The sequence below is a fragment of the Centruroides vittatus genome, unplaced genomic scaffold (assembly GCF_030686945.1).
Source record: "Centruroides vittatus isolate TY-2023 unplaced genomic scaffold, ASM3068694v2 contig_882, whole genome shotgun sequence".
In the NCBI taxonomy this organism is placed as follows: Eukaryota; Metazoa; Arthropoda; class Arachnida; order Scorpiones; family Buthidae; genus Centruroides; species Centruroides vittatus.
Genome location: NW_027122574.1, coordinates 2559004 through 2573320, shown reverse-complemented (window position 1 = coordinate 2573320; position 14317 = coordinate 2559004). Strand labels below are relative to the sequence as shown.

General features: G+C 31.9%; 1 protein-coding gene across 3 annotated transcripts in view; it reads right to left on the bottom strand.

Moving 5' to 3' along the window:
• LOC136983451 (activating signal cointegrator 1 complex subunit 2) overlaps window positions 1-13941 on the bottom strand; it is a 60933-nt gene extending 46992 nt beyond the window's left edge. The window contains exons 1-2 of one of the 3 annotated variants that reach the window (XM_067280189.1): window positions 13917-13941; window positions 2595-2743 (exon numbers count right to left, since the gene is read on the bottom strand). In XM_067280189.1, the coding sequence (XP_067136290.1) occupies window positions 2595-2699 (105 nt within the window). In that variant the 5' untranslated portion in view covers window positions 2700-2743; window positions 13917-13941. Of the gene's footprint in view, window positions 1-2594; window positions 2744-11013; window positions 11135-13916 lie in introns of those variants that run through there. The other 2 variants (XM_067280188.1, XM_067280190.1) reach the window with 2 other exon arrangements.
• Between the last annotated feature and the right edge of the window lie 376 nt (window positions 13942-14317).

The following is a 14317-nucleotide window of genomic DNA, read 5'->3' as shown; positions in this document are numbered from 1 at the left end:
ATGGACAGTTTATAAACTCTCACATTCTGTGGTATGTGAATGTGTCTTTCTTGTGTACTGTGTAATATTGTATCTCTGTTTCAATTTGTCTTCATTGTACACGTTCATGTATTGGCTTACAGCATACTGTGTATGCATGTATCAGGTCAGTCCATAAGTTCATGCATATTTTTATCTACAAAAAAAAGCAGCAAAAAATTTTAATTAAATTTTATTTCAATCTATAATGTATTCGCCATTATTTTGTACAATTTCTTGCCATCTTGATGGTAGCTTTTTAATCCCGTTTTCGTAAAATGATTTCGGTTTTGAATCAAAATATTCAGAAATAGCCTTTTTTACATTGTTCTCATCCTCAAAAGTTTTCCCTTTTAAAAAATTCTGCAAACTGCGAAAAAGGTGATAATCACTGGGAGCAATATCTGGCGAATATGGTTAATGAGGTAAAATTTCCCAGTTGTAGCTTTCAAGTTTCTGTACAGTTATTTTTGCATGTGGGGTCTGGCATTGTTATGCTGCAAGAGAACCTGCTTTCTGTTCACTAACAACGGTCGATTTTTTTTTTCAATTTTTCATTTAAACGCTCTAATTGCTCACAATACATTTGAGCTGTAATTGTTTGATTAGGTTACTAACAGCTCAAAGTGAATTACACCTGACATATACCACCAAATAGACAAAAGAATTTTTTTTGGATGCAACCCACCTTTTGCAGTCGGTTTTGGCTGCTTGTCGCGATCCATCCATTGTCTTTTTCTCGTCACATTATTATAGAGGATCCATTTTTCGTCTCCAGTAACCAGCCTACCAAGAAAAGGTTCTAAAGCAATACGGGATAAAAGAGACGTGCAAATGTTTATACGTTGTTGTCGGTTAGCTATTGACAGTTCATGTGGTATCCATTTTCCTAGCTTTGAAACTTTTCCGATTTGTTGTAGGTGTCTGGGATGAATTTATTGTTCCACAATTTCATCAACTGTTAAAGATGGTTCTGCTTCAACTAGTGTAGAGAGAGCATCATCAAAGTCAATGGGTCTTCCAGTACGAGCCTTATCCTCCACACTAAAATCATTGTTTCTAAATCTTTCAAACTACTTCTGCACAGTCCTTGTACTAATTACAAATTTGATTATGTACAGTGTTTATTTTTTGGCTGCATTTGTAGCATTCTCACCACTTAAAAATAAAATGTATAAAACATGTCTTTTGTATTTGTCAGTTACTTCCATTTTAACGAAAATAAACAACTGAAATGTTCACAATTCTGAACAGTATTATGTGAATGAGATCCAATTTAACACTTCAGTGTAAAAATTATCACATTAGACTGACATTTTTAACAGCAAAACAAGATTTTTCTCAATGTCATAAAAATGCACATGGACTTATGGACTGACCTGATACTAGCCATTTAACTCTTGTTATTTTGTTCTCATTGTAAATTACAGTTTTAATCTTTCTTGTACACGCATTTTCTTCCTGTATTACTTCCTTTCTTACATTGTATTATTGGATTATGTGACTCACTGTACTGATTGCATATATTGTATGAAAGTGTACCAACATTCATCTCTGCCAAATTGGTAGTTTGTATGTATTTTATTACTGTTTTCATAAATACTTGCGATGTAAGATCTCAAGTGTTCACATTCCCACTCCCTTCCTTCGTTACTTTCCACCTATACCCCTCTCCCATCCTTCTCCCCCCATTCTTCGCCGGGCTAAGTCTTCCAGACAGCTCCCTACTCTGTAACTCTGTATCTGTACTAGAAAGATAAATTAAGTATACAAGGTTAAAGGATGCAGAATACATTAATTATAATGATCAGTACTAGTCTCTGCAGGCTGAAGAACAAAGCCACTTTATTCTAAAATTTACATGTAGCCATCTGCCATAACATTACCTAATTCACATCAAGATGTTCATCTTCAGCAAACTACAAATGCATTCTTAAATTCCATCAACCAACCAATTTGAAATCAAATTTCAAAAGCTAAGAGAAAACTATTGTCATGACTATAATCCTAATGTAAATTGCTACAATTCTGTATTGCTGGCAAGATGACTAGACCATAATTTTTTTAATTTTAAATGCACAGTAATAAACAAAATATTGTTCATAATAGTATATTTTATTGTGGTCACAGCATAATTTAGAAAATAAAATGATAATCAAGTTTGAATATGAGTCCAAATTGTTTTTGTTCTTTTTCCATAGAGACTATAGTAAATACGTTGTTTTATTGGTTTGGTTCTGGTTCACAAAAATAACTTAGTGTTGACAAATAATGTTACAAAAATTGGTAACTTTTGGGATTCAGACATATAAAGGAGGAATTGCCTTTTTTTTGTTATGTTTATGGTTCATTTATCTAACATAATAACTTTTAAAATGTTTAGCTGTTTTTCTGGAAACTACAGAAACAATTGTTGGAAAAATATACTAAATTAAATTTTTCCCTTTCCTACTGAAACTCTTCTGCATGTGCTGGGAAGATAGCTTCAACCAAAAATAATTTATAGAGTGCAAATCACTGAATTAATTAAAAGCAATATTTTGTCTGTTTAGTATATTTAATAGTTAGTGACTTACCAAAGCAGAAACACGTTTTATATCTCCTGTCTTTGTTATTACATCTATTTTCAGTTTATCCAATGGCACTCCTGACAATTCTTCCATTTTTTTTTCTTTAGCCATTATATTATTATATTCTTTGTGAAATAGTGATTCTCTATCATGTACTAGAAAAATATTTAATAGCGTAATTTTAAATTTAAATGAAATTTAAATTATTTTTTCAGGAAAGATTGTCAAAGCAAACTAATTATTTTCACCACTTTATAAAAAAAATCTAGCAATGAGAGCTGTAAGTTTCCTGGCTGTTAATATTTTTTAAAATAAAAACTCAGCATCACATACAATTTTAATTTTTTGCTTATATTTGTTATAAAATGTTATAACAACAAAATCTGATTTTTAATTACTATAAAATGGCAAAAAGCTTACTTTTGAGGGTAGGAGTGAGTTTTGTATAAAAGTGTAAATGTTAATGACGAATAAAAATCTTCATTAAGTCCTATCCCCCTCGAAATACATGACACCCCCCTCTACCTCCCCCACCTTTCACCACCAAAATTTAAAAAAGTGTCAATGTCCCTCATATACAAACCACCATGCCAAATTTTGTTTCTTAATCTTTACCCCATCCTGAGATATTAAATGAAATAGATGCCAACAAACAAACAGAATTTTTTTGCTGTTTTGGATTCAGGAGGTCTCAAAATGTAGGGATTTCCAAAAAACTCAGAGGGTCAAATTTGACACAATTCCCATACTTTCCCTTGTTATGTACAAATAACAGCCAGGAAAGTAACAAAATTATATAAGAAATAAAAAATCTGTATGTTGATTTTTTTCATGAAAAGTTTGAAAAATTTTTATTTAAAATTATGGTTATCAACTTAAACTTACAATTTGCATTGTTACATAAATATGCAGATATGTCACACTGTTTTGCTATTTTTAGCCAAAGAATTGTACATTATGAAGTATAGAACATTATAATAATATTCACATTAAAGTAATTTAAGAAAATTAAAATTAACAACCGTTTCAGCAGTAAATAAACCAGCAGCGAGTTGTTCAACTTCCCGAACAATATTTGAAATTTGTGGTGGTGCCATCTGTTGTTATATTTTATTTTAAAAACTTCTTATATTTTAAAACTATTATAAAATGACAAAAGGCTTAATTTTGAAGATAGGAAAGAGTTTTATAAAAAAAAAATTGTAAATGCTAATAATGAGTAAAGTTTTCATTAAGTCCAACCCTACTGGAGATACACACAAACTTCATCTCCCCATCCCATATACCTTTAACCATCAAAATTTAATAGCATCAATCCTCCTAATAAACAAACCTCCTTGCAAAATTTCAGAAAATTTGACAAAAAAGCACCAGGAGTTATTAAGCTTCAAATAGGGTGAACAAAATCATGTCCCCCCCCACACAAACTTTTGAAAACTTTTATTCCTCTATTGTACAATTTAAAGAATTTTTAAAATGTGTTAGATTGGGCACTCGGTGTGATAAACTCTTATATTTACAAAGGTTATTCTACATAAATCAAATACTATAATATAATATAGTAGAAGGGTTAGAAGTACAAAATAATATAATAATCCTAATCTTTGCTGTTATTTTTTGCCTGAGTAACACCAAGCTCATTCACTAGTTTTAGATAATTTAGATTGAAAGACACAAATACAGTAGTTTAAAAATAAATAAGTGCTATAACTAAATACTACTCGAAATATGATTCTGTAAGGAAAATGTTTTCTTGGGCAGAAATATCTACTTTTGCTTTTTTATAAATATAGTTGAAACAGTGCCCTTTTGTTTCAATTTTTATAGAAGTTGAAACAAAAAAAGGTTAAGAAGCTTTATGCTTTGCAAGACTTTTATAATATTCAAACTTCATGAATTTAAAACAAAATTTATATTTTATTCAAAATCAATGCTTTCAATTGCTTTGCTTTCAATTCAGGCAGAGTTCATGTGTCTCCTCTATAGACACGATCTTTCAGATATCCCCACAACCATACGGACTGCCTGAATTGAAAGCAAGCATAACACACCATATTGCTGCAATTTCTCAAGAAACCTATTGGGCTCTGTTGAACATGCTGTAAGGCACTTTGAACATGCGATTGACACAAATGCATTGCACATTGAACAAATATTGTGAATAAAAACCTTTCCATTTTGTGTTTCTTGTTATTAATGTGCCATTTTTTCACCTAGTGGTAGAAATTTAAACTAATTATTTTTTTTGCATTTTCTTCTTCCCCGTGGTCGTATAATGTATATACAGAGTTTCATCAAAATACATCAACGAGAATGACTCTATACAGGCCTGAGTAGGGCAACTTTAAAAACAGGGTGGTTATAATTAAATTTATATATTTTTTTATTATAGTTTTTATATTTATATTCACAAGTACTGTTCTTATTACATTTTATTCCAAATTTTTCATAGATTTTTAAAGAATTTTAAGGTGGAAAGATAGTTTTGTTTATTTCATATTTATCATAAATTTTAAAAATATATTTAATATCAGATTGAAGTTTATTATTATTCTTAACGTAGTAAGTACGGTTGCTGTGTATTCTAATTCTGTGTGTACCATCCTTGTAATCCAAAAAATGATTCTGGTAGATGATCATACAGCAATGGTTAGGAAAATTTTCGTTAAACGAAAATTTTCCTAACCATTGCTGTATAATCGTCTACCAGAATCATTTTTTGGATTACAAGGATGGTACACACAGAAATTATTATTATTGTATAAAAAATGAGATACAAAAACATTTTCTCATTAAATAGTTTTAACAGACATTCATCTTACATTCTGCTATTACAATAAAATGTACAAAAAATAAGGATAATTTTAAATATTTTCCAACTTAATTAAAAATAAGTACTGTATCTTTTAAGCTTGTTCTTTCACTTGTTAGATTACAGTGATGCCTCGTATAACGCACACTGCGAACAACGGACTTTCTGTTTGGCCATTACGTGACTCAAGCAACGGACTTTCCGGCATAATTGGTGACTGCTCCATGGGTGCATTCTTTAATAGCGGTCGCTCTGCGTCTCCGCTACTACAGGAGTGCGCTGCTGTTTGTAGGCATTTAGAAACAACGGTGAAAGAAAGAAAGATGGCGGCGCCCGCACTATCGATAGTATCGTGATGGAGGAATCTATAATTCTAAAATATGAGCTTTAAAAGGCAAAAGAAGGGTCCCAATTGTAAAATTTAACCATAAAAATGAATTATTTGTTGAAAGAGTATTCAAAATAGCCTCGAAAAAAAAATTCGTAAAGACACTTACATCACCCGCGTGCGCTAACTCGCGCTTTCACAATTTCTAAATTTTCATTCATAAAACCACATAATGGACCCAGAAACAGAGGACGCCATGTTGCTTTCCACCGTAAACTACTGCTACAAGCAACCGTTTTTGCCGTTCAACGGCATGCACTCCCACCGGAATTTAGGAACACATTCCACAGGAATTTTTAAACGGATGTCGCTCGCGCAGAGTTACATGGAGGAATAAAAGAACGCACCCCATGTTCATTTTTTATGATACAGTACGGTTATTTTATGCTGCGGAATGAATTAGATGTTTTAACATGTATTTCTATGGGAAAATGCGTTTCATATAACGGACGTTTCACTTAACGGACATGCACCTGGAACGGATTAAGTACGTTATATGAGGCACCACTGTATTATGAATTTAAAATCACCATTATGTACAAAACTATTTTCCGACAGTTACAATGCATACTAATTTTAGATTTATCTGTATAAATTTTTGAGAGATAGACTAAAAGCAAAAGAGTTATATAATTAAACACTTTATTTAAAAAAAGGCAATGAATATATTACAGATTGTAAACTAATATTTTTTTTTTATAATAAAATAATATTTTGAATTAAACAAAATAGAATCTGCTTATTGTAAAATTACTTTGAAATTTGCCAGGACTGATAATGTGATGATGGTAACAGCTGATAAATACAGAATAAGTAAATAACACTACAATTAGTAGAAATTCTAATTTTATTGACAAGCATTAAGCATTATTCTTTTAATACTTTGTATTAATTGTAATATATTTTTTAATTAAAAAAATAATTAAATCTTTGCTATATTATTTTTTCAGAGGTTATCTTGATAGTGAAATTAAAATAAAACAACAGTAGATGAAAAAACAGCTAATTAAAGAAACCAAGGATTGAATTCTTAAGAAAAACTTTCAGACTATTTCAATCAGCTTCAAATGAATACAGGGAAGGAATACAGAATACATGATGTTTCATATTTTAAACATGTAAATACTGTTTTAATTTTGATATAAAAAACTAAAAAATACAAGATATTACAGCTTGAAAATGTAAAAAAAAAAATTTGCTAATTGTCCTATTGTATATCAGTATGATTAAAACATGAACTTGGTTATTGGATTCATTAAAGAATTCATAGGCTTCTTGTTTGTTTGTAACATCATTGTTATATATTTAGTATTCTCTTGAAATATACAACTATATATTTATATATTTTAGTTATAATTTTATATATATATATAAGTTCTAAGTTTTGCTGAAAAGGGAGTGAAAGCAAAAAGTGCAAAACAGAGCAAATGAGACAAGAGAAACTAATTTTGTTCACATTGCAAGTGGAGGTAAGCAAGGTCATGAGTTGTAGTTTCATACTTTCATCAATAAATGCTGTTTAAAAAAAATTTGATACATACTGCAGTTGCCATGTTAACACTGCTCTGTTTGTTTACTGTATTATGTAGGCTTATTGAAATTGAATTATATACAAATATTATATTCAATACGGATCTTTTTAATTATTGGGTGCCATTTTTTTCCTGCTGTGATTCAAAAACTCTATAGTCTGTGTATGGAAAGAATCAACTTGGATATTAACCAATGAGTACAAGTCATTGATTGCTTTACTGTGGCAAGTTACTTTCGGTTTTTTCCTCATTTGTTAAACGTCATTGCAATTATAAACAGTATTATGAAAGCTTCACTTTTTGTTATTGGAATATGAGGAATTTTGATATAGAAGTAGTTAAATGCTTGATTCTTTACAGGTAATGAATTCTATAAAAAATTAATGGAAATATCATTCTGCCATCTAGTGAAAGAAAATAAAACTCATACTGCCTGACATTAAGTGAAAAGTGCTGACATCATTGGGGAATGTGCTGATTGGTTTAACTGAAGCAACATTACACATGACTTTGCTCTCAAGTTGATTCTTTCCATACACAGACTATAGTTGAGATGAAAATGTTGCTTTCATTGGCTTATACTTTTCAACACATCTTAGCTGTCGCATACACATTGCTAACGTGAAAATTTTTAACCTCGCTTCTCAAGGTCACTTATGCTCAAAGTTCATGGATAGCTCTCTTCACTTTATGTTTTGTGCTTTTCATGTCCATGTAAACCATGCATAACTAGGAATAGCAGTCCAAGCTGTAACTAGCCTGATCAGATTTTTTCTACTTCTATGCTGGACAAATCAATTAGCAGCTATGTTATATATATAACTAATAATACAAATAATATATATGTGATACCATTATTTATCTTTTGCTTCAGATTTATTATTGAGCAACCCTCTTATCTAATGAAAAAAGCCCAGCAGAAAATCTGTTTGCCCATAAAATAAGAATAAAATTGGATTTACGGATCTCCTAACGGTAGCCAGTATGTGCCTGACTATTGCCCATCACTAAACAGATGAGTAGTAGTATTAGCAGCAGCAGCATGTTTCTATCTGAAAATACGATAGTGCACACTTAAAAACTTTGTACTGCCATCTTTTATTCAGGGTTCCTACTCAAAATTTTGTTTTAATTTTCCTGAGTTCCCTCAAATCAACTTTGTACAAATTCCTTGACCTTCATGTCCCTTACAACAGAGATAGGCAACCTGCAGCCCGCATAAAATATGAACAAATATATCAATTTCTCAGCTTAAGGAAGTGGGCAGCAAAAATTCAAACATTATTTTCTAAAACTTATGTATGTGAATAGTTTTCCCTGCAATGAATTTAGTAAAAATTAAAACAAGAAACCAGCTAACAGACTCACATAGAACTAATTTAAAACTAGCACTTTAACCAAATATTTTTGATATATTACATCTACATCAGCTTCAGAAACTAAATTAAGTTTACCTATGCTAATTATACATGAATAAATAATTGCGATTTACCAGCATTTTTTCTCTTTTCTATGGTATGCAACCCATGTCAGTTCAAAAGTTCTGAAATGCGACCCTTACATAGAGAAAGGTTGCCCATCCCTGCTTACAGTATGGCACACTGACAAAATAAAACAGCATTTGACTTAGTAGGCACATATTAAAATGTTGGAGAAGCAAAACATTAGTTACTTTTTCTAATTAACAGTTAATACATTTTATTTAAAAAAATATATATTAAAATTCCATTATTAATTGACAACAATAAATCTACATGAATTTGAAAAAAATCAATTATTTTTTTATTATTCATTAACAAATTCTATATAAGCCATGTACAAAAGTATATATTTATTAAATTTATCTCTTAATAAATTTCCTGAACTTCATAAGTTGTATTGTACCATATTACTTCTTGCTGCCTGCCTACACTTAGTCAAGTGTATTGTCAACAAAAAATCAACAGGGCAGCCAAGGAAGCAAATTCTCTGACTTTTCAACAATTTTTAACAAAATCCATAACTTTTTCTGAACACTAATGAAAATCTCTGACTTTCTAGGTGTGTAGGAATCCTGTTTGTTGTAAAAGTACACTATAAATTCTTATTATTGTGCATCTTCCTGTTTTAAAAACACACAAAATTTATTAGTGTATATTATATTAAGTGTGCAGAAATCAAATATGTATTGGGTTGAGTCATAAATAACTTCCCTTAGCCAGTAAGTGTAAATGACTGTCAAATACTTGCCAGATGTTGTGTTGCTTCAACTGAGTTTTATTAGTGGCTATTAGCAAATAGTCTATAAATGTAAATTTTAACACTGAAGTGTCAATAATGTAATAAAAAATTATTTTTGAATTCATTTAAAATGGAACATTTGAAAGTGCATGTATGTTATATCATGTTGTGGGAGTTTAAACTCAGCAATAACGTTACAGAAACAACAAAAAAGATTTGCAATGTCTACGGCAGTGGTATAATTTCAGACAGAGCAGTTCGAAAGTGGTTTACAAAATTTCATTCTGGTGATTTCTCCTTAAAAAGATGAAGAAAGACCAGGCCGCTCCTCAGACTTTGACGACGACGTTTTAAAGGTCCTGATTGAGCAGAATCCACGGCAAACGACGAGGGAGTTAGCAGAGAAACTGCACACATCCCAACCAACCATCAATTGTCACCTCCAAAAACTAGGAAAAGTAAGCAAGCTGGGAGTTTGGGTTCCACATAACCTCAGTGAACAGAATCAAGCTGACAGAAGGTCAATAGCTGCTACTTTGCTTTCTTGGCAAAAAAGGAATCTTTTTTGGCTAAAATTGTTACAGGAGATGAAAAGTGGATCACATACGAAAATGTTATTCGAAAAAGACAATGGGTTGACAAAAATTATCAGCCACAACCAAACCCTAAGCCCAGTGTGCATGAAAGGAAAATTTTGTTATGTGTATGGTGGGATTGTTGAGGAATTATCCATTTTGAGTTGTTGCCACGCAATGAAACTGTTACTGCAAACGTATACATACAACAGTTAGAGCAACTTCGGCTAAAACTTCATGAAAAGCGTCCTGCACTTGTTAACAGAAAAAAGATCACCTTATTGCATGACAATGCAAAGCCATACACAGCAAAAATTACACAAGAAAAAATTTTGGAGTTTGGCTGGTCTGTTTTGCCTCATCTACCATATTCACCGTACCTGGCACCAACAGATTTCCATCTTTTTCGGACACTGCAGAATGCTTTACAAGGGCAATGCTTCCAAAATGATGACAAAGTCCAGGAGTTCATCCAGGAGTTTTTTTTATTCAAAACCACCAGAATTTTATGCAAGGGGAATTGACAAGTTGCCCGAAAAATGGCAAGAAGTCATTAATAATGATGGTGAATATGTGTTAGATTAAAGTCTATTTTTGTACATTTTATTGGCAAATAAATTTCGGTTTAGAAAACGGAACTTATTTATGACTCAACCTAATAGATTGTTACTAGTTCACTATGACCAAACAAGTGAACTACATGGAGTAGTTCACTTTTTTGGTCACAGTAGTATTAAGAACTAGAGTTATTGAACTACATGAGTAGTTCACTAGCTATAAGTTATGTAGTTAGTATTTTAGAATTTCATCTTGAATTATAACATTGTACGCAATATTTTGTGTATTTTGAAATATTTATATCCTAATTGTTATTAAAATTACGTTAAAATCCACTTACATCACCATTAGTTTCGGGAAAATTTGTACTACAGTAAGCAGCATCCATCTTCGTAATAGACTCGCCACCTAACGGCAGAATTAAGTTTTGCGTTTGGGGCAGACGATTATTACAGTTTATATTGAGGCGTCTTGTAATTATTATCATTATAAATTTTAATTTTCACATTTTTAAAAGAAAGTTATTTTTAAAAATTATTTTGTGATTTATTAAGAGTATAATTAATACGTTAGTAAATTAATTTAATATTAATACGAAAAATATGTTAAACATAACGAAAAGAATTGATGTGTTAATTAAATAATTTTGATAGTTTTGTTTATAAAAATAAATCAATTCGTACGAATATTTTATTGGTTTCTATGTAAGAAAGTTTAATATATATATATATATATATATATATATATATATTTTTTACTCTTTCCTCCACATTAGTAAAGTAAAAGGTCTTAGGAATGTGGAGAGCACATGACTACTAGGAGAGACTTTTACTTTCCCCGGTGTTATGTATATAATGTATATAAAAAAAAAAGTCGTTTGTATTGTAGTGTTTTTACTGCTACTACTTTTGCTTCTCGTCACTGCGCGCGATTAAAAACGAATGAGACGAACAGTAACAAAAACTAAGTTTATTTTCTGCTCGCGTAACAGTTACATGACTCAACGATGTGGCTAACAAAAGGCAACTGACTGTCCAAATAGTCCCACAGGGTGAGTCCGGTCCCGTTCCAGGAAGTAATAACTCTTACCACCTGGGGTTCGTTACGACTGTTAAGATGTGGAGGGTGACGTTCCCCACAGTATCTTCAGTGGGGCCAAACTTAATGGCGATTTTACTCGTTATTAAAATTTATTTTTTCATAAAACTCATCTCTACTCTCAAAATTATGTTTTTTTATTTGCCATTTTATAGTAATTAAAAGTATCATAATAGATGGCGCCACACACAATTTATTTGATTAACAATAACAATATAAAAGTTCTTTTTTAATAAAAACTCATAACAGCCGAGAAAGTTACGCAACTCTCTTTGCTAGAAAATTGAATTTACTTACCTGTCTACATTGCCACCCGTTACGGCCCAGTGACGAGTCAGCCTCGTCTAACGTAAAAAGGACGCAACTCCCACTGACGAGTCTGACTCGTCCAAGTAATGTTACGATCGAAAACAACGAATAATTCACTTTTAATTCACGGAGTTTAGTCGAGTAAAATGTATTTACCTTCTATAGGACGTTGTCTATACACTCAGAAATCTTGTAGTTGTAAACCAATTAGAAGTTTTTGTTTGGGATCGTTTTTCCGGTCCCATCTTATAAAAATGTACATGGAACCGAAAATCTGGTGTTATATTTGAGTAATTGTGCTAATTACTACAAACCCCGACTTCCTTCGAAGCCTACATGTGAAGGTGGACCGACAACTGCGATCAAGGTCAAAATGTTGTAAACGCTATAGACCGAACGTGTGTCGCTGCGGATTGTTTTTGATGAAACGAAATTACAAATAAAGTATCTCTAAAGCTATATTTTATAAATAAAAGCATTGGTAATACAGTTTAGGGGAATATGAGTTATTTTAATTATTTTTTTTTTTTAAAAAGGCATATTTAATAGACATTCAGAAAACGCAAAACATTTTTCTGGGCGTTCTGTATATAAAGTGCTATAAACAAAAAATCATAGGACTACTTAACGATTGTGCCCCGTTCGAGGCTCCATTGCTTAAGCTTGTTTTCGTCGCGGGGCGGCACATTGGACGGTGGAATCGTACGAAGCGTGTCATGTGACATTTGTCGGTGCAATCCGGTCATTTGACTACTCTCGCATCTGACGTGTTCCTGATAACTTAATAATAATAATAAATAATGAATGACTATAAGAAACAACAAAGGTAAAACCGCTCGCTAACGACAATAATTCTATCATGATATATATTATGATAATAAATATTAGTCAGATGCAGCGTAAGATGTCTATTGTCTTGATGTAAATATATAAAACTCAATTTTGCTTAAGACATGAAAGAGATTAGGCCGTTTAAAAGCAGAGTGGAATTATTAGTTATTTATCGAATTGTCATACGTTGTTATATGTTGATTTTAATCCAAATTTAAAATGGAATGATGTTTTAATATTTTTATTAACGATGTCTCCAAACTTCAGTGAATTCTTCTGCGAGAAGAATAAGTTATCAGGAACATGTCAGATATGATTAGTCACGTGACCGAGTATCACAGCCAAATGTCACGTGACACGCTTCGTACGAGTCCGCTTAAGCAATGGAGTCTCAAACGGGGCACAATCGGTAAGTAGTTCTATGATTTTTTGTTTATAGCACTTTACATACGGGTCGTCCGGAAAAATGTTGTGCGTTTTCTGAATGTCTATTAAATACACCTTCTTTTTATTAAAAAAAAAAAAGAAAAACGCGTATTCTCTTATGTATATATTTACCCGTCGGCTGGAAATTACAAAAATATGAGAACGACACACCGAATCGCGATAATACCAATCCGTACAAAAAATCGAAAAATACATCTTACAAAAAGAATTTCTTATCGCTAACTCTTAATATTTACTTACACTAAGAAAGGAAGACGTTAACGTTAATGTTACCCTAGGTATCAAAGATGGTGGCTCGTCTCCGATTCCAGCAATCAGAAGACAGGGAACAGTGGGGACGCACATTCTAACCTAACCTAGCCTATTCTAATAATTATGGTACTTTATTAGAATAGGTTAGGTTAGGTTAGAACGTGCGTCCCCACTGTTCCCTGTCTTCTGATTGCTGGAATCGGAGACGAGCCACCATCTTCGACACCTACGGTAACATTAACCAGGAAGACTAAAGATAGGATGCAAAAAGTAACCAAGATGGCGAATAAAACAGAACAAAAGTACCTGAGTTGTACGAACGTCTTTCTTTTCATACAGCAAGTATGTCTAGAAGGTTCACTCGAGAAACACAAGAAAATTTTTGGACAGTTAGCCGACAATAACGACCCTATTAGACAAGAGTCTAGCTTCCTGGTAAGCATTAGTTCGAAATTATGCCGCTAGGCGAACAGTGCCAATCGTGGTAAGTGGATTCGTCTTTGTTTCATTGTTTCGTTATCTTTGTTGAAAATGGAATGCAGTATATGCAATTTATAGTACAAAATTAAGCAAAGTTTAAGCAGATATATGAAGGAGAAGCATAAAAAGAACTATAACAGGGACGATGAAGTTATAAAATTATTTAAATGTAGTTTGTGTTCAGGTGGATTTTATAAAAAAGTAGTAGTATTGTTACACTCAGACAT